Here is a 27,854-nt window from a genome sequence, read left to right as displayed (position 1 = left end):
ATGGAAGCTGCAGCGCATGCGCGAGACGTCATGGCAACGACATTCGCTCACTGCGCAGAATCAGTTTCGTCCCGGACTCCCAACTCAGGTAAGTTTTTATTTTTAATACTTACCAAAAGAGCACTTACCGTGTGTGTTCTGTCCAGCCCGACCCAACCCAAACCCGACACATGTCATCAGTTGAGGCTATATGATGGGACCGTCCTAGTGCCGAGAGGACAAATTACTCTGAGAGCCCAATGCAATGACGAGAACTAAGATCTGGAGTTCCATATCATAGACGGCAAGCAATCGACACTCATCTTGGCTGGAGCTAAAGTTTGGACTGGTAACCCTCAACCTGCAAAAAGAGATTTGCAACTTGTCATAGCAAGCTAAATCATTGACCGAGAACAGATCTGAGAGGAGCACAACAATGTATTTACAGGTTTAGGATGTCTTCCTGGAGAATATCATCTCCAAGTAGATGAGAGGATAAGACCAATTCAGCATCTGCCGAGGAAAGTTCCTGCTGCCCTCAAGGCCAGTCTGAAATACAAGATAGAAGAGCTGGAAAAGAAGGGAGTAATCAAGTGACAACTCCTACAGAATGAATTGGCACCATGGTGGCAGTGAAACAACCTGAAAAGCTGAGAGTACGTATCAACTCAAAGGATCTAAATAAAATTCTGAAGCAATCTCACTACCCATGCCAGCCATCGAAGGAATTTTGCCACAGCTTGCAAAGGCAAAAATCTTCACCTACCCTATATGTGAAGGATGGTTACTGGCAAGTGAAGCTGGATGAAAGCTTCTTGACGAAAACAGCTTTCTAACTACATTCTGGATGTCGTTCAGGAGATACAGATGGTTACGCATGTGTTTGGCATTTCCACAACCCCAGAGGAATATCAACGTGGACAGCGTGATATCGTGATCTTCCCGGACTGGAAGCTATAATGGATGATTTGCGGAGACACAATGGAAGAAGTCATTGCTGACCACGATCAAAATCTGGTGCAACTGCTAGACAGAGCTCGCCAAATGACCTTGAAGCTGAACAAGAAAAAATTGCAATTAAAGATGCCTGAAGTCAAGTACATAGCTCATGTACTGACAGCAAAACGTCTTCACCCGGATCCCGAAAAGGTGAGAGTGGTAACAGAAGTAAAAGTAGTACAACAATTTGTTGGATTTAGTCATAGAGTTATACAGCACAGAAACAGGCTCTTCGGCCTATCGTGTCCATGCCGACCATCAAGCACCTATCTATTCTAATCCCATTTTCCAACACTTGGCCCGTAGCCTTGAATGCTATGGTATTTCAAGCTCATCTAAATATTTAAATGTTGTGAGGGTTCCTGCCTCTACTATCCCTTCAGATAGTGTGTTCCAGATTCCAACCACCCTCTGGGTGAAATTTTTTTTTCCTCAAATCCCCCCTGAACCTCCTGCCCCTTATCTTAAATCTATGCCCCCTGGTTATTGACACCCCTGCTAAGGGAAAAAGTTTCTTCCTATCTACACTATCTATGCCCCTCATAATTTTGTATACCTCTATCTGGTCTCCTGCCTTCTCTACTCGAGGGAAAACAACCCTAGCCTATCCAGTCTCTTTTCATAGCTGAAATGTTCCAGCCCAGGGAACATCCTGGTGAATCTCCTCTGCACCCTCTCCAGTGCAGTCACATCCTTCCTATAGTGTGGCGACCAAAACTGTACACAGTACTCCAGCTGTGGCCTAACTAGCATTTTATACCATTCTAACCTCCCTGCTCTTGCCTTCATTAGCCGAGGCATAGAATATAAGTATCTCATATGCCTTCCTAACCACCTTATCTACCTGTGCTGCTGCCTTCAGTGATCTATGGACTCTCTGTATTTCCTAGGGTCTTACCACCCATTGTATATTCCCTTGCTTTGTTAGTCCTCCCAAAATACATCATCTCTCACTTCTCAGGATTAAATTCCATTTGCCACTGCTGTGCCCATCTTACCAGCCCATCAATATCGTCCTGTAATCTGAGGCTTTCCTCCTCACTATTTGCGACACCACCAATTTTTGTGTCATCTGCAAACTTACTGATCATACCTCCTATATTCATGTCTAAATCATTAATGTATGCTACAAACAGCAAGGGTCCCAGCACGATCCCTGTGGTACACCACTGGACACAGGCTTCCAATCGCAAAAACAACTCTCGAACATTACCCTCTGCCACTGAGCCAATTTTGGATCCACTTTGCCAAATTGCCCTGGATCCCATGGGCTCTTACCTTCTTGACCTCGTCAACTATTTAGCAAAATTCTTGCCCAATTTGTTTGAGTGTGAACCGTGAAGCCAACTCACTACCAAGGACGTGCAGTGGTACTGGGGCACAGAACAAGAAGCAGTGTTCACTAAAATCAAGCATCTAGTGATGGCAACGCCAGTGCTGAAATACTATGACAAAAATGATGAAGTCACCCTGCAGTACGACACCAGTGAGACAGGACTTACAGCAACCCTAATGCAGCAAGAACAAACGGTTGATTTTGCATCCAAGGCGTTAATGTGAACGGAACTGTGCTAGGCTCAAATCAAGAAAGAGTGCCTGGCCATTGTCTTTGCTTGTGAACATGGTCATCGATACCTACTTGGCAGAGACAAAGTGACAGTCGACTCTGGCTACAAACCACTTCAAAGCATTCTCCTCAAGTCGCTACTATCCGCTTAAAGCGTCTGCAAAGAATGTTACTCTGGTTACAGAGTTATCATCTGGACGTAACATACAAGCAAGGGAAATGGATGTACACCGCTGACATGCTGTCGAGAGTAGCACTCCCTATGAATAAAGTAGAGGATGCTACAACAGCGTGTGAAATCTTCCAGATCCAACGTGAAGCTGCAACTCGACATGCTTTGGAAGTCATGAACCTAGCAGAGACATTGAATCAGACAAGCACCTTGCTCAAATCAAGCAGGATGCAATTCTCTAAGTGTTGCAAGAAGTAGTGATGAAAGGATGGCCTGAAAGCATCAAGGACACTCCTGTAGTCACAAGAGCGTATTGGGCATACAGAGATAAATTGACAGCCCAAGATGGCATCTTGCACAAAGGAAATAAAGTCATTATCCCAAAGGAGTTGAGAGGAGAGATGCTAAAGTGCATCCATGCAAAACACCAAGGAATTGAGTCGAGTCAGAGGAAGGCAAGAGAAGTAAAAACAAGAAATGCTGGAATCACTCAGCAGGTCTGGCAGCATCTGTGAAAAGAGAAGCAGAGTTAACGTTTCAGGTCAGTGACCCTTCTTCGGAAAGCAAGTGAAGTGCTCTACTGGCCAAACATGAACAATGAAATCAAGGACCACGTCAGCCAGTGCAGTGCGTGTAATAAGTACCAAGCTAAAGAGCTGCTGATGACCCATGACATCCCAGACAGACAGATGAAGCTGGGAGGAGATCTCTTCGTTCTCACAGGAGCTGATTATTTAGTCACTGTAGACTACTGGGAGGTAGACCAGCTGACCTCAGCGACTACCGGTTGAGATTGTAGAATGCCTGAAAGCACACTTCAGTCGTTGCGGCATTCCAGACATTGTGATGAGCGACAATGGCCCTCATTTCACAAGTGAAGAATTCAGTCGTTTCATAAAGGATTGGGAAATTCAACACCATACATCCATCTCCACACTGTCCCTAGCCAAATTGAAAGGCTGAGGCGGCAGTGAAAATCGCCAAAGGAATCATAAAGAAATTGTACACATCCGCACAATCCTCCAATGGAGAAACGCATCTAGTGAAGAAAGACTAATGTCATGTCGCACCCAAACTACTCTTCCATTAGCAAAAAAGGCTACTGAAGCCAGAAGTAGTAACAGGCGTGAGTGACAAAATCAAGGTGTAACGGCAGAAAGCCAAATTTCATTTTGGCAAAACTGCCAAACCATTACCAGAATTGAGCATTGGAGAGCCAGTAAGGGTACCAACCATCAACGCTCTCAACAAAAGTCAACCCAAGTGGCAAATTGGGACCTGGTAAGAGCAGTTGTCACCTCGATCATACGTGATGGAAGTGAACGAGCAGATATGTTGTCGCAACCACAAGCACATACGCACAACTGGGGAAGCTGTTCCTTCACTGCAGCCAGCCGATCAGGAAGATGTGAACTCACCAGCTACACAGACCACCGATCAACCATCAGACCCAGAGGTCCACAGCACCCCAACAATGGAAATGGAACAGCAACAGTTACTGTGGCAACAAGTGACACGGGAACGGCACTCTCTGGAGAAGGAAAATCACCTAGATGAACAGACAACATACACGTGTATCATTAAGAGACCAGCACAGTTTAAAGCCTATGTGTGTAATACATATGCAGAGACTGATGAGAAGAACAGTTGTGTGCATAGTCAGTAATTTGGGCAACTGAGTTTAAATGATGATGCATGCAAATTGTTGTATTTTTTGTGTTATGGAGGTGCTTTGCTTTTGGTTAAAATTTTTTTTGAGGAATTCATAGTCAAACTGAAGAAATGTTGGACCAGTTTTTTTTCAAGACAGTCATCAAGGGGACACAGAACTGGTTTGGCAACAATGTTTACTGGTTGTTACATGACTCAAGGTAACAATAGAACAGAAACCCTGGTAACTGGAAGATATGGGCAGAGAAGTGACAGGCGCCCCTTGATTTGACAAGCCCGGGAACAGCAGCACACCTGAGAGGCAAGCAAACTCACAAACAGTTGATTGTAGTGTCGATGTGTTTTACCTTCTGGAATGAGATAGAGTTAAGTCTGCTGAACAAGTGTCAAGGAAGACCACAACCCAGCTCGCTTTCCAGCAACTCCCTAAAAGACCCTGAAGTCCACTGTGTCAATTGATCTCGTCTCCTGTCTTTGAAGAAAAGCTTGCTAAATTACTTCTCAACGCTGCTTGAAAAGAGCTGTTCTAAAAGATCTCAGTGACCTGTCTACATGTACTCCGAAGTTGGACCGTGTGCCAGTTTTGGGACAACATATCTCATCTGTTTTCTTCAAAAATGAGCAAGTATTCAGTCCAATTTTTCTTTTGTCTGTAACAGAGCTCTGAATTTTTTTTAAAAGTCACTTTTATTTTTCCGGTTAACCAGTGCATGTGTGAGTGTGAGGGGCAGAGGTTTAAAAAAAAAAAAGGACTTTAAAATTTCAATCTGTGTGTTTATGCTTTACTTTTACTCATTAAGACTTGTTTTAAAATAAACTGATCATTTTGTTGTTCATTAAAGAAACCTGGTTAGTGTGTTTGAATCTGGGGAAAATAGAGCATATGATTGACCGTATTAATAAGTGGGGAAATTTAAAAATGTATATGTTGTGACCTGTGGAGAATTGGGACTAGAATAAACTGTGCACTCCTCCCACCTTGGTCGTAACATTTGTATGAAAAGGGGATGTTTGAGATAGAAATGCAAAACTGGACTAACAAACCTCCTGGTTTGCTGTAGTCAGGTGACCTCTACCATGAGGCATCCACTGCAGGCAGCCATCAAAAGGCTAGTTCAATTAAGACACAGTACATGCAAGGCTGTTGTCCTGTGAGCTTGTAACACCCTATGACAGACCTTCCCTTTTTGTTCTTTTCCTCCTCCCCTCTTTCACTTGCTCAAAACCTATTGCATTTCTAATTTTTGCCAGTTCTGATGAAAGGTCACATGGACCTGAAACATGAATTCAGTTTTTCTCTCCACAGCTGCTGCCTGACCTACCGAGTATTTCCAGCATTTTCTGTTTTTGTATCTTAAAACCATGCAGTACAGGAAGAGACCATTTGCTTCCGATCATATGTATGCCAGTTCTTTGTTAGAGCAATGCAAGCCTAATCCTAATACTCCATGCTTTCCCTGCAACTCTATTTTCCTCTGTTTCAAATATTAATCCATTTTCCCTCAAGATGTGTTGAAAAAAACTATTTTTTCACAATTTTTATTACTGCTGCTCAATATTGCAGGTAAGACTGAAGATGCTGCATTCTTGCTGACTAATGGGAAACTTCCACTGTGGGCAAAGAGACTGGTAAGTTTTTTGGGAGGGGGCGAATACGTTTGTGTGATAGTGATGGTAGCCAGTTGCTATTTGCTAACTTATCACAAAATCATAGCCCAGTTCCTAATTCCAATATAAACGTATGTTACCTTTCCCTCCTTTACAAAAGGTGATGTTCTTTCTGAGATACATTTGTAAGGGAGCCGGTGTGACAGCAAACCTATCCCAAGCCTTGACTTCTTTTTACAGACTTTTTGAAGAACATGTAAATACTGTACAATCTACACTTGCACGCATTTCCTTTCACATCAACTCTTTGGTGCTCCCATCTTGCTAGTCATCCTTCACATGCAGATGTGGACAGTGTTACCAGTTGATTTGCTGATCTCTACCCATGCAAGTGCACACACTCACATTATGCAGCAAGGATCACCAGATTTTGATGAACTTGAATCCCTGACTGTTTCTCTCCCCAGTCTGGGGGCACCAAGGCCACCTGCACTGCTTTGGTGAGATTAATGAACTCTCAGAGTAGGCATTCGTAGAATCACAGGATTGTTGCAGCACAGAAGGAAGCCATCATATCTGCACCGGCTCTGTGAATGAGCATTTCACTTCGTGCCATTACCCCACCTTCTCCCTGTAACCCTGCACATTCTCCCTTTTCAAATAACAGTCTAATTCCCTTTTGAATACCTTGATTGAGAGTGCAGTGCAGGCAAGTACAGCCAGTATATTCCATACCTTAACTGGTTGCTGCGTGAACACATTTTTCCTCATGTCGCTTTTGCTTGTCTTGCAATTACTTTAAATCTGTTTCCTCTTTTTCTCGATCCTTTCACAAGTGGGAACACTTTCTCCCTATCTACTCCATTCAGACCCCTCATGATTTTGAATGCCTCCACCAAATTATGGCATTGAACCATGGCACTCTCTGGCACCATTCCTCACACATTATATTTACCTGGTGATCCATCAGGTTGAAAATATATTCTAAACTATGCTGAATTGCCATTTCTCCAAACTATCTCTGACCCATCCTCACTCAAATGATATGGAAAACTGACAGAGGAGTTACAGGCATGTATCAGACAATACTACTTATGTTGCATTTAATTTCATATTCTCTCCTCCATTTTATTTTCTTCTTTGTACTGTTTCTTGTTTCATTTTGCAGGCATCTTTTTTCCAGGCCCATGTCAATGTTGTGCTTGAGTTAGGAAGGTTATGTTTTGACTTGCTATCAGAATATTTGTGACTGTGTGGATGGGGAAAGTGAAGGAGAGAGAAGAGAGTTGTGGATAAAGATCACATATTTCGGAAGCCTTGTACACTGGATGGCATACAGCTTGATGGTTTTTGTTTATAGTATCTTGCACCACTACAAGTGAACTGTGCGTTCTGAGCTGCCCCAACACTCTCAACAGTATAACAATGAATCCTGTTCAACCCGAGCATAGATTTTGGGTGTGGAGGAAAACCTGCTGTGAAATTCAGTTCAAGACCAAGATTTTATCCGGGCAACGGGGGTCTCAACATCCAGCAAAAGCAATGCCGAGAACTCCCCGATGCCTCTTCTGTGAGATGCCTGCCGAATCAAGTGCCAATTAGGCACTTGAGTGGCCAGCGGCAGGCCTTCCACAGGATCAAGGACCCCAGCGATGGAAGTCCTGCCCTCATAGCTGCCGTCTAATCAGAGGCTGGCAATTCTTTAACTTAGCAAAGGCAGCGGCTGCTGCCAGTAGAGCATCCACCCAAGGCCCTGAAGCAGGACTGGACCCAGGACACAGGTCAGGGTGGGAGGGGTCTCGCGGGAGATGGGTGTAGGGGACCATCAGCAAGGACGGGAGGTGGCTCTCAGTGGTTCCCGCCTCCCTCCTGATGCCAGGTCCCTCATTCAGGCACTGTATCTTCTAATGAGGGACCACCACCATCACCCCCGCTCCCCCAGAGCCAGCAAGCAGCCTGCACAGATTTTCTTCCTATCCGGTGACATGGCAGCCCACTGCTGAGTTAATTGCGGCAGCGGCAGGCAAAGGCCTTTAATTGGGCATTAATTGCCTAGTTAGGGTCTCAATTGGTAGCAGGGCAGGAAGGCCATACACAGGCCTTCTCACCCTGGGCTTAATTTTAGCGGAGACAGGCAGGAGGTGGGGATCCGCCCCCCACCCATCCCAGCCGATTATATAAAAGCAAAATACTGCGGATGCTGGAAATCTGAAACAAAAACAAGAAATGCTGGAATCACTCAGCAGGTCTGGCAGCATCTGTGGAAAGAGAAGCAGAGTTAACATTTCGGGTCAGTGACCCTTCTTCGGAACTGGAAGAAGGGTCACTGACCCGAAACGTTAACTCTGCTTCTCTTTCCACAGATGCTGCCAGCCGATTATATGCTCGTTCTGCCTTCAAATGCTGCAGGCGAGAGCATAAAATCCCTCCCCAAAAGTTTTGTAGGTGGACCATTATGTGTGGAGCTGACAATAATCTCGAGCCACAAATTTCACAGAATTGATTTTTCTATTTTGAAAGCTCCATTTCAAGGCTATAGAAACATAGAAAATAGGAGCAGGAATAGGCCCTTTGGCCCTTAGAGCCTGCTCCGCCATTCATTATGATCATGGCTGATCATCCAACTCAGTAACCTGTTCCAGCTTTCCCCCCCATACCCTTTGATCCCTTTCGCCCCAAGAGCTATATCTAACTCTTTCTTGAAAACATAGAATGTTTTGGCCTCAACTGCTTTCTGTGGTAGCAAATTCCACAGGCTCACCACTCTCTGGGTGAAGAAATTTCTCCTCATCTCAGTCCTGAAAGGTTTACCCCGTATCCTGAGACTACGACCCCTGGTTCTGGACTCCCCCACCATCGGGAACATCCTTCCTGCATCTACCCTGTCAAGTCCTGTTAGAATTTTATAGGTTTCTATGAGATCCCCCCTCACTGTTCTGAACTCCAGCGAATATAATCCTAACGGATTCAATCTCTCCTCATATCAGTTCCGCCATCCCAGGAATCAGTCTGGTAAACTTTCGCTGCACTCAGCCTATAGCAAAAACATCCTTCCTCCGATAAGGAGACCAAAACTGCACGCAGTGTTCCAGGTGTGGCCTCATCGAGGTCCTGTATAACTGCAGCAAGACATCCCTGCTCCTGCACTCGAATCCTCTCTCTATGAAGGCCAACATACCATTTGCCTTTTTTATTACCTGTTGGACCTGCATACTTACCTTCAGGGTGTACGAGAACACTCAGGTCTCGTTGCATATTCCCATCTCTCAGTTTATAGCCGTTCAGATAATCTGCCATGCATTAGCCCACTCACTCAACTTGTCCAAATCATCCTGAAGCCTCTATGCATCCTCCTCACAACTCACCCTCCCACCCAGTTTTGTGTCATCTGCAAATTTGGAGATATTACATTTAGTTCCCTCATCTAAATCATTAATATATATTGTGAATAGCTGGGGTCCTAGCACCAATCCCTGCAGTACCCCACTAGTCACTGCCTGCCATTCGGAAAAAGACCCATTTATCCCTACTCTTTGTTTCCTGTCTGCCAACCAATTTTCTATCCATCGCAATACACTACCCCCAATCCCATGTGCTTTAATTTTACATGCTAATCTCTGATGTGGGACTTTGTCGAAAGCCTTCTGAAAGTCCAAATAAACCACATCCACTGGCTCCCCCTCATCAACTCTACTAGTTACATCTTCGAAGAATTCTAGTAGATTTGTCAAGCATGATTTCCCTTTTGTAAATCCATGCTTATTCTGCCCAATTCTACCACTGTTCTCTAAGTACTCTGCTGTAAAATCTTTGATAATGAATTCATGTAGATGTGATTTCTATTCACTGATTTGCTATATTCAGAAACAATATGCAATGTTTACCAATTGGCCTTTGGGTTAGCAGTACACTGTTGTCCCGTATATCATGCTGCACCTATTTAGCTAACAAGTGTGCGACTTGTATGTCCATCTTGAAAAAGTTTTCTTGGAGTAGAAGATGTATGTTTAATATGTTCTGGGAGGTAGTATGTGATGTGGAAGACATCTGGGGGAAAAACTTCAATGATATCCGATCCTTTCAGCTAAAGCATTACAATTCTCCTGAATTCTTTCCCCACCCTTCTCTAGAATGCGCTGTCTCGTGCAGAGCTGCAATTATATGCGCTGCACCCATTTGCCAAATGAGTTGAATCATATGTGAACCAAGACAGTAATTCTTGCATCGCTATTTACTCCTGGGGGCGGTGGGGGACATAACAGCTGAGAGTGATTCTCTTCTCACCTCATTATATCGCGTACCTCTGCACTTTTCACCAAGAGTTGCTGTGTTAATGAGAGCAGGAGTCCTGGCAGCTCTTGCAGTTTGTAACCCAGGGACATTGAGGCTAATTGTAGCACACCAGCTGAAATAGACAACCCAAGACGAAGAAACAAAAAGATGTGATGCTTTTTTAAAATTCTTTCATGGGATGTGGGCGTCACTGGCCAGGCCACCATTTATTGCCAATACCTAATTGCCCTTCAGAAGGTGGTGGTGAGCTGCCTTCTTGAGCGCTGCAGTCCATTTGGGGTAGGTATACCCACAGTGCTGTTAGGAAGGGAGTTCCAGGATTTTGACCCAGCGAAAGTAAAGGAACGGCGATATAGTTCCAAGTCAGGATGGTGTGTGACTTGGAGGGGAACTTGCAGTGGTGGTGTTCCCATGTATTTGCTGCCCTTGTCCTTCTAGTTGGTGGAGGTCGCGGGTTTGAAAGGTGTTGTCTAAGGAGCCTTGGTGCATTGCTGCAGTGCATCTTGTAGATGGTACACACTGCTGCCACTGTGCGTCGGTGGTGGAGGGAGTGAATGTTTGTAGATGGGGTGCCATTCAAGCGGGCTGCTTTGTCCTGGATGGTGTCTAGCTTCTTGTGTGCTGTTGGAGCTGCACCCATCCAGGCAAGTGGACAGTATTCCATCATGCGCCTGACTTGTGCCTTGTAGATGGTGGACAGGCTTTGGGGAGTCAGGAGGTGAGTTACCCGCCTCAGGATTCCTCGCCTCTGACTTGTTCTTGTAGCCAGTGTATTTACATGGCTACTCCAGTTCAATTTCTGGTCAATGGTAGCCCCTAGGATGTTGATGGTGGGGGATTCAGCGATGGTAATGCCGTTGAATGTCAAGGGGAGATGGTTAGATTCTGTCTTGTTGGAGATGGTCATTGCCTGGCACTTGTGTGGTGCGAATGTTACTTGGCCATTTATCAGCCCAAGCCTGGATATTGTCCAGGTCTTGCTGCATTTCTACACGGACTGCTTCAGTATCTGAGGAGTCACGAATGGTGCTGAAATTGTGCAGTCATCAGCAAACATCCCCACTTCTCACCTTATGATTGAAGGAAGGTCATTGATGAAGCAGCTGAAGATGGTTGGGCCTAGGACACTACCCTGAGGAATTCCTGCAGTGATGTCCTGGAGCTCAGATGATTGACCTCCAACAACCACAACCATCTTCCTTTGCGCGAGGTATGACTCCAGCCAGCGGAGGGTTTTCCCCTTGATTCCTATTGACCTCAGTTTTGCTAGGGCTCCTTGATGCCATACTCGGTCAAATGCTGCCTTGATGTCAAGGGCAGTCACTCTCACTTCACCTCTTGAGTTCAGCTCTTTTGTCCATGTGTGAACCAAGGCTGTAATGAGGTCAGGAGCTGAGTGGCCCTGGCGGAACCCAAACTGAGCGTCACTGAGCAGGGTATTGCTGAGCAAGTGCCGCTTGATGGCACTGTTGATGACATTTCCATTACTTTACTGATGATTGAGAGTAGGCTGATGGGGTGGTAATTGGCTGGGTTGGACTTGTCCTGCTTTTTGTGTACAGGACATACCTGGGCAATATTCCACATTGCATGGCAGATGCCAGTGTTGTAGCTGTACTGGAACAACTTGGCTAGGGGCGCAGCAAGTTCTGGAGCACAGGTCTTCAGTACTATTGCCGGAATATTGTCAGGGCTCATCACTTTTGCAGTAACCAGTGCCTTCAGTCGTTTTTTGATATCACGCGGAGTGAATCGAATTGGCTGACGTCTGGCATCTGTGATGCTGGGGACTTCAGGCGGAGGCCAAGATTGATCATCTACTCGGCACTGCTGGCTGAAGATTGTTGCAAATGCTACAGCCTTATCTTTCGCACTGATGTGCTGGGCTCCCCCATCATTGAGGATGGGGATATTTGTGGAGCCACCTCCTCCAGTTAGTCGTTTAATTGTCCACCACCATTCACGGCTGGATGTGGCAGGACAGCAGAACTTAAATCTGATCCGTTGGTTATGGAATCGCTTAGCTCTGTCTATCGCATGCTGCTTACGCAGTTTGGCACACAGATGATGCTGGGTTGTAGCTTCACCAGGTTAACACCTCATTTTGAGGTATGCCTGGTGCTGCTCATGGCATGCCCTCCTGCACTATTCATTGAACCAGGGTTGGTCCCCTGGCTTGATGGTAATGGTTGAGTGGGGGATATGCCAGGCCATGAGGTTACAGATTGTGGTTGAGTGCAGTTCTGCTGCTGCTGATGGCCCACAGCACCTCATGGATGCCCAGTTTTGCATTGCGAGATCTGTTCGAAATCTGTCCCATTTAGCACGGTGATAGTGCCACACAAAACGATGGACGGTATCCTCATGTGAAGGCTGGACTTCGTCTCCACAAGGACTGTACGGTGGTCACTCCTACCAATACAGTCATGGACAGAAGCATCTGCGGCAGGCAGATTGGTGAGGACGTGGTCAAGTATGTTTTTCCCTCATGTTGGTTCCCCCACCACCTGCCGCAGACCCAGTCTAGCAGCTATGTCCTTTAGGACTCGGCCAGCTCGGTCAGTGGTGGTGCTACCGAGCCACTCTTGGTGATGGATATTGAAGTCCCCCACCAAGAGTACATTTTGTTCCCTCGCCATCCTCAGTGCTTCTTCCAAGTGGTGTTCAACATGGAGGAGTGCTGAGTCATCAACTGAGGGAGGGCGCTAGGTGGTAATCAGTAGGAGGTTACCTTGCCCATGTTTGACCTGATGCCATGAGACCTCATGGGGTCCGGAGTCGATGTTGAGGGCTCCCAGGGCAACTCCCTCCCTATTGTGTACCACTGTGCCACCACCTCTGGTGGGTCTGTCATGCCGGTGGGACAGGACATACCCGGGGATGGTGATGGCAGTGTCTGGGACATTGTCTGTAAGGTATGATTCCATGAGTAGGACTATGTCAGGTTGTTGCTTGGCTAGTCTGTGGGACAGCTCTGCCAACTTTGGCACAAGCCCCCAGATGTTAGTAAGGAGGACTTTGCAGGGTCGACAGGCCGTTGTCGTTTCTTTTTTTTATTCATTCATGGGATGTGGGCATCGCAGGCCAGGCCAGCATTTATTGCCCATTCCTAATTGCCCTTGAACTGAGTGGCTTGCTAGGCCATTTCAAGGGCATGTAAGAGCCACATTGCTGTGGGTCTGGAGTCACATGTAGGCCAGACCAGGTAAGGACAGCAGATTTCCTTCCCTAAAGGGCATTAGTGAACCAGATGAGTTTCTACAACAATCGACAATGGTTTCATGGCCATCATTAGACTAGCTTTTAATTCCAGCTTTATTAATTAAATTCAAAGTCCACCTTCTGCTGTGGTGGGATTCAAACCCATGTCCGCAGAGAAATACCCTGGGTTACTAGTCCAGTGATAATACCACTACACCACCGCCTACGCCACTGTCCAAACAGAAAATGCTGGAAGTATACGAGGTCAGGCAGCATCTGTGGAGAGGGAAAGAGTTAATGTTTCAGGTCGATGACCTTTCATCAGACCTTGGAAAATTTAGAAATATATTAGGTTTTAAGCAAGTGAAAGGGGGAGGGTGGGGAAAAAGAACAAAAGGGAAGGTCTGTTCTGGGGTAGAAGACGAGGCGGAAGGGAGTGGTACTAGGGCAAATAAAGAAAACATAGATGTGTCTCGAGGAGGTGTGAATGGCAGAATAATGAACAGCTGCCATCCAAAAGCAAAACCAGCCAAGGGAAAAAACAAAATGGGTGCAGAGGTAACTGTCTGAAATAGTTGAACTTAATGTTGAATCCAGCTTATGTGACACTCTATGTCTTGCACATTAACTTGGCCTGAACCATTGGGGGAAGTTCATTCTTCATATGTTATCTTTGTCCATCGGTGGGGATAGGAAACTAAGGAAATCTGAATTGAAATATATTAAGACAAAGAAATAACATAAAAAATCAGCATTGAGGGAAAATGTTAAAAACTCAGTTGAAAGTGAAAAGTTATAATTAAGATCAAATTTAGTATCAAAGATTTTCTAAGGCATTCAGTTTCCTTCAACATCTGTTGCAGGAGGCAGGCGACAGAAGTGTGCAGGATAGCACAAGAAGTAGCAGCGTGGAAGAATTCCAGCCACGAGGAAGATGGGCCGAAAGAATGGACAAAGATCTTATTCACTCTATCCTGGGAAAGAGGCAGCTGGAAGAGTACTGTGCAACCCCAACTCCTGGCAGCATTTCAGTGACACAGGGTTTACAAAGCAGCTGTTTGGAACAGGATAACTTTGGATCACGAAACTTGGATAACTTCCTTGAGATGGTCAGTGCACTGTTAACTGGTAGTAGTTGAAGGTTGGTAATGGCTACAAATGGTCCCAAATAAATGGATTCTACACATGTATATGTGGAGCTACCATTGATGCTCGTCCATTTAGATGGAAGTGGTTATAGTGGTGTACAAGTGAAGTTTTGTCTTTCTGCTGCCAGGGGGTGGTGGTGGGGGGGTGCAGGGAGCAAGAATCAAGTTACTATGGAATCCAGGTTTGAGTGTTTGCTACTCCATATCCTCTGAGAGGGACAAGATTGGCAATCACCAAGTCTGTTTCTCCTTGAATGGAGAATAAAGGGTAATATGGAATTATTAATAGTAGCAACCTGATCATAGGAGTGAAGTGCTTATACTTTCTAACCATTTATATGTCACAATTTAAATTTGACCTCTGGTGAGTTATGCTGTTCATGTGTCAAGTTTTATTTCGCTTTAGTTGGCAGTGGCATATTATGGACAAATACTGTCATGGTAGCCAACATAATTGTTGTGTATTGTCATTTTAATTTCTGTTACATCACTAATTTTCAAGATGCCATCCAAAGTGAAATGTTCATTTCATATTTCAGTGCTGTAACACAGCATTATAAAACCTATTTAAAGCATTTCTATATATTGTCCATAAAGACTGTCAAAATTAGGTAATTTAACCCTTTCATGAACTTACCTGCTGGAGTCTAACTTCCCTCTGTAGCACTTCAAGAAGCAACCTATAAATCATTCTGCCCAGCATATGAAAAATGGTAAATTTTGGTGTTACAGATTTTTTCATTAATATGGATATTACTTTCCTGGAAGCATTCTTAAACATTTTTAAAACTTTTATTACTTATCAAAACATCAAGCCAAGATATATAAATCTCTAGTCGAGAAGGACCCATATGCTTGGGAGAGGAAGAAAATTTAAAGTAGCAATTGAAAAAATGAACTGCAAGTCATTTAAGACATTCAGTTGCAACCTTGCATTGATAAGTATATACAGTCCAGAAACCTTCCGCTAGTGAAGCAAAGTAAAAACAACACTATTCCTCTAAGAATTGCCCTTATTTCCAAGATCACTAACTGTAAATATGGAGTAATTAACTGTTAGTCTTTAAATATGGAGCATTCTTTATAGAACTGAATTAATATATTTTATTATTCTCCAATTTCCAGTCCATTTATCTAACTGACAGACTATGACTATTCCTTAACTGTGAATGTGATTTTCAGTCATATGAGGATGAGAACCTGAGTAAACGTGTGTGACAGAGGGAGAGAGAGAATTTGAGTGGAACTGGATTACTTGTAGGAATATACTTCCATGTGAAACATCTCAAAGTCAGCTCGTGTTACAAATCTTGCATCAGCGGGAATTTTATGTGTACATTTCTTGTTTTACTGACCATATTCTATTTGTAGCCTTCAATTTATGATTATAAAGATCGTTGAAAAAGTTGGTTGGGCTTTATTAGAGAGCAGCAACAACTCACAAGTCAACCTTATGCCTCTGGTGTCAGGCAGGAAAGCTCCAAAAAGCAGGGGGAGGGACTTTAATCAAGTGTGCTGCTGTAGTGACAACCTCCCTTGTGGCATAGAGACCGAGTTTGTCCATATTTTTAAAACTGGCTGTGAAATGCATCTAAGCAGAAACACTAGACTATGCATTTAGATGGGTCATGGAGCTACTGGAGCATTTAAGATTAAGAACCCTTAGCATGGAATGAGAAATGTTTTTTTTTGTTTTTTGTTTTGGTTTTCAGATTTTATTTTCAGCTTCTCTCCTGCATTCTGTTGCAAAGCAATGCATGTGATTGGTAGTCTTTAATGTCATGGGGATATGTAGTCAATTGAAGATCAGGTACTTGTTTGCATCCTTCATCCCCGCCAGTGGAGAAGGAAAATCTTTTGAGTGTAAGTTTCAGGGCAGCCGCATCATATATTCCCCAGTGGACTATTTCACAACAGCAATAACGGAGCTAGGAGCAGGTGGCCTCTTGGTGCCAATTATAAAATTACATTTTATATTGGGTACCCATGAGAAATTGGTACCTGAGCAAGTGTTAATGTAAAACTAGCATTCCCGTTAAGCAATGAACCTATAAACTGGGATATACATCATTAAAGTCTAACTGATATATTTAATACAATAAGCAAAGGGACTACTCAAAAGGATTACTGTAGACTTATATCCTCTCAACTGTCCTCCCAGGGGATGTAAACAATGTCTCGAGACTGCCAGAGATCCTGACTCTCAAACATAAGTGGCTAATTGAGGCTGCTGATGTAATATACAGTTTGGAGCCTTCCCAACAGGAATTGTTATGTTACAGAATTCACATTGCTGAAATGCTGGGTGGGGTTTGAACAATTGCATCACTCTGTGTTCATGTTATGTACACCAGCTGAGAGCAAGATCTAAAGTAGATTTTAGAACTGTTAAATCTTGCATTAAGTGAGATGGCTTCAGGACTTCTGCAAGGAATGGTGGAGAAACAGCACCATGTAAGTGCATTTTCAGTTCCAATTGTAGAGTGAGATAAATGAAATGGTGTGTGTATCCACACTAACATTAAGTGGTTCAAAATATCAACTTGTTAAAATAGTTTTCAGTTGAGAAACCAGTTTTATTCAAGAGCTTGACATTCAGCATCCAGTTTTAAAGAAGTTACTTTTCCGTTTCTACTGAAATTTGGCATTCTTCATTTAAAGTTTTAAATTGTTTTAGTAAATTTGATATGTCAAATTTGCCATGCACAAAATGATTATCGAAACTTTGGGTGAAAGAAATTTGGATTTCACTGCAAATATTTCTGAATTATGGAATCTTTATGCTTTAGAATAAGAAATTTTAAACTTCTTGAGCAAAGTTTCTTCTTACAGATGGTTAGAGAATGTTACTTTTTTTTTTAAAAAAACTAACGTTCTGTTTGTGTAAGAATTTCAATGTAATTATTTTCCTGTAGTCAAAAATCTTGCTAATAGCCCCAAATCTGAGCTCAAATGCTGGCTCCATGGTAAATTTAAAAATAACAGTTGAATCAGCGGAGTTAGCAGTGTGAGCATAATAGAGGTAGAAATTTCTTCTGTAACCAGCTCTTAGATGCATAGCTTTTGAGAAAGTAGTTAGTCTTGACTGGCTGCGTTCATCTTCTGAAATGGCCAATATTGGAAAGATCTTGAAGAAATTATGGGATGAATTGGTACCATTTCATTCTTTGGAAAGCGTTTTGATATAATATGCTGCAAAACAGTAATGCACTTCAGAATTTAGACCCGGTTCGACTTACTTTATAATTTAAACATTTTATTGCTTTAGATGGAGTTATCCCCCAGCCTTTTGTCAAGAGGTTCTGCAGGAAGGCCAAGCTCTATTTGCCTGGAGGATGCAGAGAATACATTTTCCCAGGAGATGGATATGCCAGTAACTGAACTAAGTGCGCCAACGTTTTATCCAGTGCAGAATGATGACCATTCTACCAGCACAGAGAAGTATGTATACTGGGCAATTATTAAATATTTGAACACTAAAATTGCTCTCTGGCATTGAAAGTGAAGTCTTCCTCCATAGAACTTGGTTAGCACCGCAGCCTCACAGCTCCAGGGACCCGGGTTCGATTCCGGGTACTGCCTGTGTGGAGTTTGCAAGTTCTCCCTGTGTCTGCGTGGGTTTTCTCCGGGTGCTCCGGTTTCCTCCCACAAGCCAAAAGACTTGCAGGTTGATAGGTAAATTGGCCATTATAAATTGTCACTAGTATAGGTAGGTGGTAGGGAAATATAGGGACGGTGGGGATGTTTGGTAGGAATATGGGATTAGTGTAGGATTAGTATAAATGGGTGGTTGATGTTCGGCACAGACTCGGTGGGCCGAAGGGCCTGTTTCAGTGCTGTATCTCTAATCTAATCTAAAAAAACTAGTCAAACTTTAAACCAACGTATTCCTGCATCTAATCTGTTTTATAATGTCCAGCACTTATCATAGACAATACAAACTGCACGGCAGACTGGAGCTAATGAGAAATGACCCAACTTCCCCATCTAAAATTCATGCTTAAGTAAAATGAGTTGTCACTGGGAAACAGATTTAGAATTCCAATAACCTATCGGGACACGGTGGTGTTGTCACTGGACCAGTAATCACAGACCCAGGGTATTGCTCTGGGGACATGTGTTTGAATCCCACCAGAAGGTGAAATTTGAATTCAATTAATAAGGAATTAAAAGCTAGTATAATGATGGCCATGAAACCATTGTCGATTGTTGTAAAAAAATCTATCTGGTTCACTAATGTCCTTTTCGGCCTGCATGTGAGTCCAGACCTACAGAAATGCCCTCTGAAATGGCCACTCAGTTGTATCTATGAAGTCAATAAGGAATGAAACTAGACGGGCCACCAGGCATCTGCCTATACACCGGAAGCAACAACGGCAAACCCAGCCCTGTTGACCCTGCAAAGTAGTCCTTACTAACATCTGGGGGCTTGTACCAAAGTTGGCACAGCTGTTCCACAGACTATTCAAGCAACAGCCTGACAATATCATAGTCATCGAATCATACCTTACAGACAACGTCCCAGACACTGCCATCACCATCCGCAGCAGAGGTGGCAGCACGGTGGTGTACAGTCAGGAGGAAGTTGCCCTGGGAGTCCGCAACATCGACTCCACACCCCATGAAGTCTCATGGCATCAGGTCAAGCATGGGCAAGGAAACCTCCTGCTGATTACTACCAACCGCCCCCTCTCAGCTGATGAACGAGTACTTCTCTGTGTTGAACAGCATTTGGAGAGTGGTAAAGGCGCAGAATGTACTCTGGGTGGGAGACCTCAATGTCCGTCACCAAGAGTGAATCGGTAGCAGCACTACCAACCGAGCTGGCTGAGTCCAAAAGGACATAATAGCTAGACTGGGTCTGCGGTAGGCGGAGAGGGAACCAACAAGAGGGAAAAATATACTTGACCTTGTCCTCCCCAATCTGCATGCCACAGATGCATCTGTCCATGACCGTAATGGTAGGACTGACCACTGCACAGTCCTTGTGGAGACAAAGTCCCGTCTTCACATTGAGGATGCCTTCCATCATGTTGTGTGGCACCATCACCATGCTAAATGGGATAGATTTCGAACAGATCTAGCAGTGCAAAACTGGGCATCCATGAGGCTCTGTGGGCCATCAGCAGCAGCAAAATTATCCCCCACTCTATTATTACCATCAAGCCAGGGGACTAACCCTGGTTCAATGAAGAGAGCAGGAGAGCATGCCAGGAGCAGCACCAGGCTTACCTCAAAATGAGGTGTCAACTTGGTGAAGCTACAACCAGGATTGCTTTCATGCCAAATAGCTTAAGCAGCATGTGATAGACAGAGCTACGCGATCCCATAACCAACGGATCAGATCTAAGCGCTGCAGTCCTGTCACATTCAGTCGTGAATGGTGGTGGACAATTAAACAACTAACTGGAGGAGGTGGCTCCACAAATATCCCCATCCTCAATGATGGGGGAGCCTAACACATCAGTGCGAAAGATAAGGCTGAAGCATTTGCAACAATCTTCAGCTAGCAGTGCCGAGTGGATGATCCATCTCTGTCTCCAGCTTCACAGATGCCAGTCTTCAGCCAATTCAATTCAATCCTCGTGATATCAGGAAACGACTGAAGGCACTGGATACTGCAAAGGCTATGGACCCTGACAACATTCCGGCAATAGTACTGAAGGCATGTGTTCTAGAACTTGCCGCACCCCTTGCCAAGCTGTTCCAGTACAGCTACAACACTGGCATCTACCCAGCAATGTGGAAAATTGCTCAGGTATATCCTGTACACAAAAAGCAGGACAAGTCCAACCCAGCCAATTACCGCCCCATCAGCCTACTCTCAATCATCAGTAAAGTGTTAGAAGTGTCATCAACAGTGCCATCAAGCGGTACTTGCTTAGCAATAACCTGCTCAGTGACACTCAGTTTGGGTTCCGCCAGGGCCACTCAGCTCCTGACCTCATTCCAGCCTTGGTTCAAACATGGACAAAAGAGCTGAACTCTGGAGGTGAGGTGAGAGTGACTGCCCTTGACATCAAGGCAGCATTTGACCGAGTATGGCATCAAGGAGCCCTAGCAAAACTGAGGTCAATGGGAATCACGGGGAAAACCCTCTGCTGGCTGGAGTCATACCTAGCTCAAAGGAAGATGGTTGTGGTTGTTGGAGGTCAATCATCTGAGCTCCAGGACATCACTGCAGGAGTTCCTCAGGGCAGTGTCCTAGGCCCAACCATCTTCAACTGCTTCATCAATGATCATCTTCAGTCATAAGATCAGAAGTGGGGATGTTCGCTGATTGCACAATGTTCAGTACCATTCACGACGACTCAAATATTGAAGCAATCAGTGTAGAAATGCAGCAAAACCTGCACAATATCCAAACTTGGGCTTATAGGTGGCAAGTAACATTTGCGCCATGCAAGTGCCAGTCAATGACCATCTCCACAAGAGAGAATCTAACCATGTCCCTTGACATTCAGTGGCATTACGATGGCTGAATCCCCTATCAACAACATGCTGGGTGTTACCATTGACCAGAAACTGAACTGGAGTAGCCATGTAAATACCGTGGCTACAAGAGCAGGTCAGAGGCTAGGCATCTTGCAGCGCGTAATTCACCTCCTGACTCCCCAAAGCCTAGGCACAAGTCAGGAGTGTGATGGAATACTCTCCACTTGCCTGGATGGGTGCAGCTTCAACAACGCTCAAGAAGCTCGACACCATCCAGGACAAAGCAGCCCGCTTGATTGGCACCCCATCCACAAAGCCACCACTGTCACACAGTGGCAGCAGTGTGTACCATCTGCAAGATGCACTGCACCTACGCATCAAGGCTGTTTTAGACAGCACCTTCCAAACCCATGACCTCTACCAACTAGAAGGATAAGGGCAGCAGATGCATGGGAACACCACGACCTGCAAGTTCCCCTCCAAGTCACACACCATCCTGACTTGGAGCTACATCACCGTTCCTTCACTGTCGCTGGGTCAAAATCCTGGAACTTCCTCCCGAACAGCACTGTTGGTGTACCTACCCCACGTGGACTGCAGCGGTTCAAGAAAGCAGCTGACCACCACCTTCTCCAGGGCAATTAGGGATGTGCAATAAATGCTGGCCTAGCCAGCGAAGCCCACATCCCATGATAGAATTTTTTAAAATTGGGTAGACCGTTGGCAAGGGCTAGCACCCCACTTTCTCCAGCAGGGATGGTAATAGGGATAAGTCACTGCAGGCAGTTATCCTTGCTTCTAGTCATGGAAGGCATTGCTTTGGTGCAGCACAAGCAGATGTAAAGTAAGAAGAAATGAAAGTTACATGAGAGTAGTTATTTACAAAATACTTGTGTATTTAATCGCAACATTTAATAGGTTTCTATACTGTTAAGTTCCGGCATCCATACTGAAGTACCCCTAGACCCCAGTTGTTTGTAGCGATTGTATATTGAGTATGTGTCTCATTCTACACCAGTGATTATCAAGTAAAAGAGCCTCCAAAGAAACTACTGGAGAGTGAATCTGAGTGGAAGATTGTACGTTCAGTGGAGAATAGTCCTGACAGTGCATACTCGATGGATTCGGGCAGCAGCCACACTTCCAGCAATATACAGCAACAGGATGGTGAGAGACCCCTAAAGGCATCTTTTCGAGAAGGTAGTGAGTGAGTAGAGCAAAGGTTGGGGCTGGGAAAAAGAGCTGAACTGGAGTAGCCATATAAATACCGTGGCTACAAGAGCAGGTCAGAGGCTAGGAATCTTGCAGCGCGTAATTCACCTCATGTTAATACAACTGGCAGTACTGCCTCCAATATTGCACAGCTTAAATGTACTAAGGATCTTGAGGTGTGCAGTGGAATGTATTTCCAAAAGGTCGGTAATTGAAGCCGAGTTAACAAGAGTAGTCACTACTCCTGTGTTGCAACATGCTTGGAATTTCGTCCATCTAAACATGTTTGCTTAGTAATTCTTTCAGGCAAGCACCTGCCTGCCTTGCCATCAATTGTGGTGAAAAATGCAACTTAGTCTTCACGTACTCGCTGCTTCTTAACCAAAACGTTACATATATTTTAATATTTGTGGTTTTTTCTCCCCAAGTGGGCTCTGCATGGACTCTACAAACTCAGTCTTCCATTTATATACACACTGGATGGAGGTATATGGGAACATAGTGTGCCATTTCTTTTTTGAAAAAAAGGATATAGTCTTTCTCATTCTCAAGATTTCCCCCTTTTGCCAAAATCTATTCTGTTAGCTGTTAAATCTACTGATGATATCTGTGTCCACAGAAATTCAACATCTTCCTGAGGTAGTTTAAATCAAAACTGGTCACCTATCTCTTTCTGGCCTCGAGTCTGTGCTTCCTGGTTACAGAATTTGGAGTTATATCAAACAATTTATTGATGTTGAATTTATTATACCCCTAGACTCTTCAGCAACTTGTATTTATGTAATGCCTTTCATGTCCCAAGTCCCAAAGAACTTTACAGGAGTTTTATAAAACAAAGTATGACACCGAGCCGCAAAAGGAGATATTAGGTCAGATTACCAAAAGCTTGTTCAAAGAGGTAAGTTTTAAGGAGGAAAGCGAGGTGGAGCAGTATAAGAAAGGTATTCCAGAGCTTGGAGCCCAGGCAACAAAAGACGCAGCCACCAATGGTGCAGCGATTAAAATCAGGGATGTACAAGAGGCCAGAATTAGAGGAGCACACATCTTGCCGGGTTGTGGGGCCGGAGGTGATTGCAATGATAGGGAAGGGTGAGGCCATGGAGGAGCTTGAAAACAAGGGGGAGAATTTTAAAATCAAGCTATTACTTGACCAGAAGCCAGTGTAGGTCAGCGAGTACAGGGGTAATGGGGAATGGGACATGGGGCGAGTTGAGACACCGGCATTAGAGTTTTGGATGTCCTCAAGTTTACAGAGCGTGGAATCTGGTAGACCAACCATGAGTGTGTTGGAATGGTCAAGTCTAGAGGTAACAAAGGCATGAATGAGAGTTTCAGCAGCAGATGCACTGAGTGCTGTTATGAGTGCACAGTGTAAAGTGGGAGTTTGGTGAGTGAGGGAGTTCGGTTAAGGAGGTGCTCCTTTCTTCCTTTTTCTACCTTTAGCCTCCAGTAGCTGGCTCTTATTTCAGTACAGGGGAACAGGCTGATTGGTAACTGGTAAGTTAGTCTACTAATTCTAATTATAATAAGTAGCTTTTAAAGTTACAGTATGGCAAGTCAGCTCGGCCAAGTGGAATGTACATCCTGCGGTATGTGGGAAATAATGGACGCACCATGTGTCCTAGAGGAGCACATCTGCCGGAAGTGTCACCAGCTGTAGAAGCTTGAACTCTGGGTTTTGGAACTCGAGCGGTGTCACTGGTGTGAATCTGCGAGACAGGGGACTATGTGGATAGCACGTTTAGGGAGGTGGGCACACCGCAGGCCAAGAGGGAATGGGTGATCCCCAGGCAGTCTAAAAGAACCAGGCAGACAGTGCAGGAGTCCTCTGAGTCTATCTTGCTTGCTAATCGGTTCTCCATTTTGGATACTGGTGAGGGCGATGGTTCCTCGGGAATGCAGCCAGAGAAAAGTCCATGGCACCATGGGTGGCTCAGCTGCACAGGAGGGGAGGAAGAAGAGTGGAAGAACAATAATGATTGGATATTCGATTGGGGATCAGACAGGCGTTTTTGCGGCAGTAGACATGACTCCCTGGAGCCAGGTTCAAGGATGTTATGGAGAGACTGCAGGACATCTTCTGGGGCAGGGTGAACAGCCAGAGGTTGTGGTCCACCTTGGTACCAATGAAGAGGTACCAATGGTAGGAAGAGGGATGAGGTCCTGAAAGCATATTTTAGGGAGTTAGGGAAATTAAAAAGCAGGACCTCAAGAGTAGTAATCTCAGGATTATTTCCAGTGCCACATGCTAGTGAGCATAGGAATAGGAGGGTTGACCGATTGAACACGTGGCTAGAGAATTGGTGTAGAAGGGAGGGTATCAGATTTCTGAGGCATTGGAACCGGTTCTGGGGCAGGTGGGACCAGTACAAGATGGACGGGCTACAGCTTAACAGGATCGGAACTAATATCCTCGGAGGGAGATTTGCTAGTGCTGCTGGGGAGGGTTTAAACTAGGTTGTCGGGGGCTAGGAACCTGAGGGGTAATTCAAATTGGAAGGAAGTAAAGCTGGTAACAGGAGGTAGAAAAGTAGCAAGTGACATTAGAAGGCAGGCGAAACAAAGGCAATCATCAACCTTAGAATGCAGAATAATGTCAAGAAGACAAGGTTACGGGCACTCTACATTCACAACAAGGTAGCTGATTTAAAGGCACAAATAGAGGTAAATGGGTACGATTCATTGCCATTATGGAAACATGGCTAAAGGGTGAGCAAGTCTGGGATCTGAATATTCAGGGATATTCGACATTTAGGAAGGACAGGCATAAAAGAAAATGAGATGGTATTGCGCTGATGAGGGATGGGATAAGTACATTAGTATAGGAGGATCTCAGATCGGAAGAACAAAATGTGGAATCTGTTTGGGTGGAGCTAAGAAACAGCATGGGGTAGAAAACATTGGTAAGAGTTGTTTCTAGGCCACCAAACAGTCGTGGTAGTGTGGGGCATGGTAATAATCAGGAGATTAGAGAAGCATGTAGCATGGGTAAGACAGTAATCATGGGTGACTTCAATCTGCATATCGACTGGGTAAACCTAATGAGCACTAATACTGTGGAGGTCCAGTTTCTTGAGTGTGTTAGGGTTGATTTTCTAGAGCTGTATGTTGAGGAACCGACTAGAGAACAGACTATTTTAGGTCTCATATTACGTAATGAGAATGGGCTAATTAATAATCTTGGAAAAGAACCTTTGGGGATGATTGACATCATATTTTAGAATTTTGCATTATGTTTGAAAGTGAAGTAGTTCAATCTGAAGCTGGGGTGTTAAATTTGAACAAAGGAAATTATGAAGGTATGAGGAGCAAATTGGCTGAAGTGGATTGGGAAAATACATTAAAAAGTATGGCAGGACATCGGCAATGGATAGTCTTTAAAGAATTATTGCACAATTTACAGCAACTATACATTCCTTCAAGGCACAAAAACCCAAAAAGAAAAGTCAGTCAATTGTGGCTGACAAATGAAGTTAAGGATTGGTACAAGATTAAAAGAAAGGGCCTATAAAGTTGCCAGAAATAGTAGTAAACTTAAAGATGGGAGGATTTAAGAATACAGAAAAGGAGGACCAAGAAACTGATAAAAGGAGAATAGAATATGAATGTAACTGGAAAAAAACATAAAAATGGACAGTAAAAGCTTCTGTAGATACGTAAAAAGGAAACGTTAGGCTAAGACAAATGTGGGTCCTTACAGGCAGAGTCAGGAGAATTTAATAGAGAATAGGTAATAGAGAAATGGCAGAGAAACTAAATGATTACTTTGTCTGTCGTCACCAAGGAAGATACAAGAAATCTCCCAGAATTATAGATCCAAGGGACTAGGGAGAATGAGGAATTGAAGGAAATTAGTATTAGTAAGAAGGTTTTATTGGAGAAATTAATGGGGCTGAAAGTTGATAAGTCCCCAGGACCTGATGTTCTACATCCCAGAGTGTTCAAAGAGGTAACTATGGAGATAGTGGATGTATTGGTGATCATCTTCCAAAGTTCTATAGATTCTGGAACAGTTCCTGCAGATTGGAAGGTAGCAAATGTCACCCCACTATTTAAGAAGGGAGGGAGAGAGAAAACAGAACTACAGATCTGTTAGCCTTGCATCAGTAGTAGGGAAAATGATGGAATCTATTCTAAAGGATATGATAAATGGACACTTGGATAATAATCTGATTTGGCATAGTCAACATGGATTTATGAATGGGAAATCATGTTTGACGAACCTGTTGGAGTGTTTTTGAGGATGTTACTAATAGAATTGATAAAGGGGAGTCGGTGGATGTAGAATACTTGGATTTTCAGAAGGCTTTTGATAAAGTCCCCCACAGGAGGTTGGTTAGCAAAATTAAAGCACATGGGATAGGAGGTAATATACTGGCATGGATTAAGGATTGGCTAACAGGCAGAAAACATAGAGGAATAAACAGGTCATTCTTGCGTTGGCAAGCTATGACTAGTGGGGTACTGCAAAGATCAGCACTTGGGCCCCAGCTGTTCACAATATATATCAATGATTTGGGCGTAGGGACCAAATGTAATATTTCCAAGTTCGTGAATGACACAAAACTGGGTGGGAATGTGTGTTGCGAGGAAGATGCAAAGCGGCTTCAGGGGGATTTGGACAGGCTTAGTGAGTGGGCAAGAACATAGCAAATGGAATATAATGTGGAAAAATGTGAGGTTATCCACTTTGGTAGGAGGAACAGATGTGCAGAGTATTTCTTAAATGGTAAGAGATTAGAAAGTCGAGATGTACAAAGGGGCCTGGATGTCCTTGTCAATAAGTCATTGAAAACTAACATGCAGGTGCAGCAAGCAATTAGCAAGGCTAATGGCATGTTAGCCTTTATCACAAGAGGATTTGAGTACAGGAGTAGTGAAGTCTTGCTTCAATTGTACAGAACCTTGGTTAGACTGCTCCTGGAGTAGTGTGTGCAGTTTTGGTCCCTTTACCTTAGGAAGGATATTATTGCCGTAGAGGGAGTGCAATGAAGGTTCACCAGACTTGTTCCCAGGACGGCGGGACTGTCTGATGAAGAGAGATTGGGGAAACTGGACCTGTATTCTCTGGAGTTTCGAAGAATGAGAGGTGATCTCATTGAAAACTACAACTTAGAGATAGACAGGGTCGATGCAGGTAAGATGTTTCCCCTGGTTGGGGAGTCTAGGACCAGGGTACACGATTTCAAAATAAGGTGTAAGGCATAAGGTCAGAAGTGTTGGCTGATGATGGCACAATATTCAGCACCATTCACGACTCCACAGATACTGAAGCAGTCCATGTAGAAATGCAGCAAGACCTGGACAATATCCAGGCTTGGGCTGATAAGTGGCAAGTAACATTCGTGCCACACAAGTGCCAGGCAATGACCATCACAAACAAGAGAGAATCTAACCATCTCCCTTAACATTCAGTGGCATTACAATTGCTGAATCCCCCACTATCAAGATCCTGGGGGTTACTAATGACCAGAAACTGAACTGGAGTAGCCATATAAATACACTGGCTACAAGAGCAGGAATCCTGCGGCGAGTAACTCGCCTCCTGACTCCCCAAAGCCTGTCCACC

The 27,854-nt window shown here is 44.3% G+C and overlaps 1 protein-coding gene across 3 annotated transcripts in view; it reads left to right on the top strand.

Moving 5' to 3' along the window:
- The window catches only part of LOC137353138 (mitogen-activated protein kinase-binding protein 1-like), a 186,656-nt gene that overhangs the window by 114,218 nt on the left and 44,584 nt on the right, over positions 1–27,854 (top strand). For 2 of the 3 annotated variants that reach the window (XM_068019172.1, XM_068019171.1), the window contains exons 21-24: positions 5,953–6,017; positions 14,354–14,599; positions 17,907–18,079; positions 22,092–22,273. In XM_068019172.1, the coding sequence (XP_067875273.1) occupies positions 5,953–6,017; positions 14,354–14,599; positions 17,907–18,079; positions 22,092–22,273 (666 nt within the window). The remainder of the gene's footprint in view (positions 1–5,952; positions 6,018–14,353; positions 14,600–17,906; positions 18,080–22,091; positions 22,274–27,854) is intronic. The other variant, XM_068019174.1, reaches the window with a different exon arrangement.

The sequence above is a fragment of the Heterodontus francisci genome, chromosome 40 (genome assembly GCF_036365525.1).
Source record: "Heterodontus francisci isolate sHetFra1 chromosome 40, sHetFra1.hap1, whole genome shotgun sequence".
Lineage (NCBI taxonomy): Eukaryota > Metazoa > Chordata > Chondrichthyes > Heterodontiformes > Heterodontidae > Heterodontus > Heterodontus francisci.
This window is presented reverse-complemented; position numbering and strand designations above follow the sequence as displayed.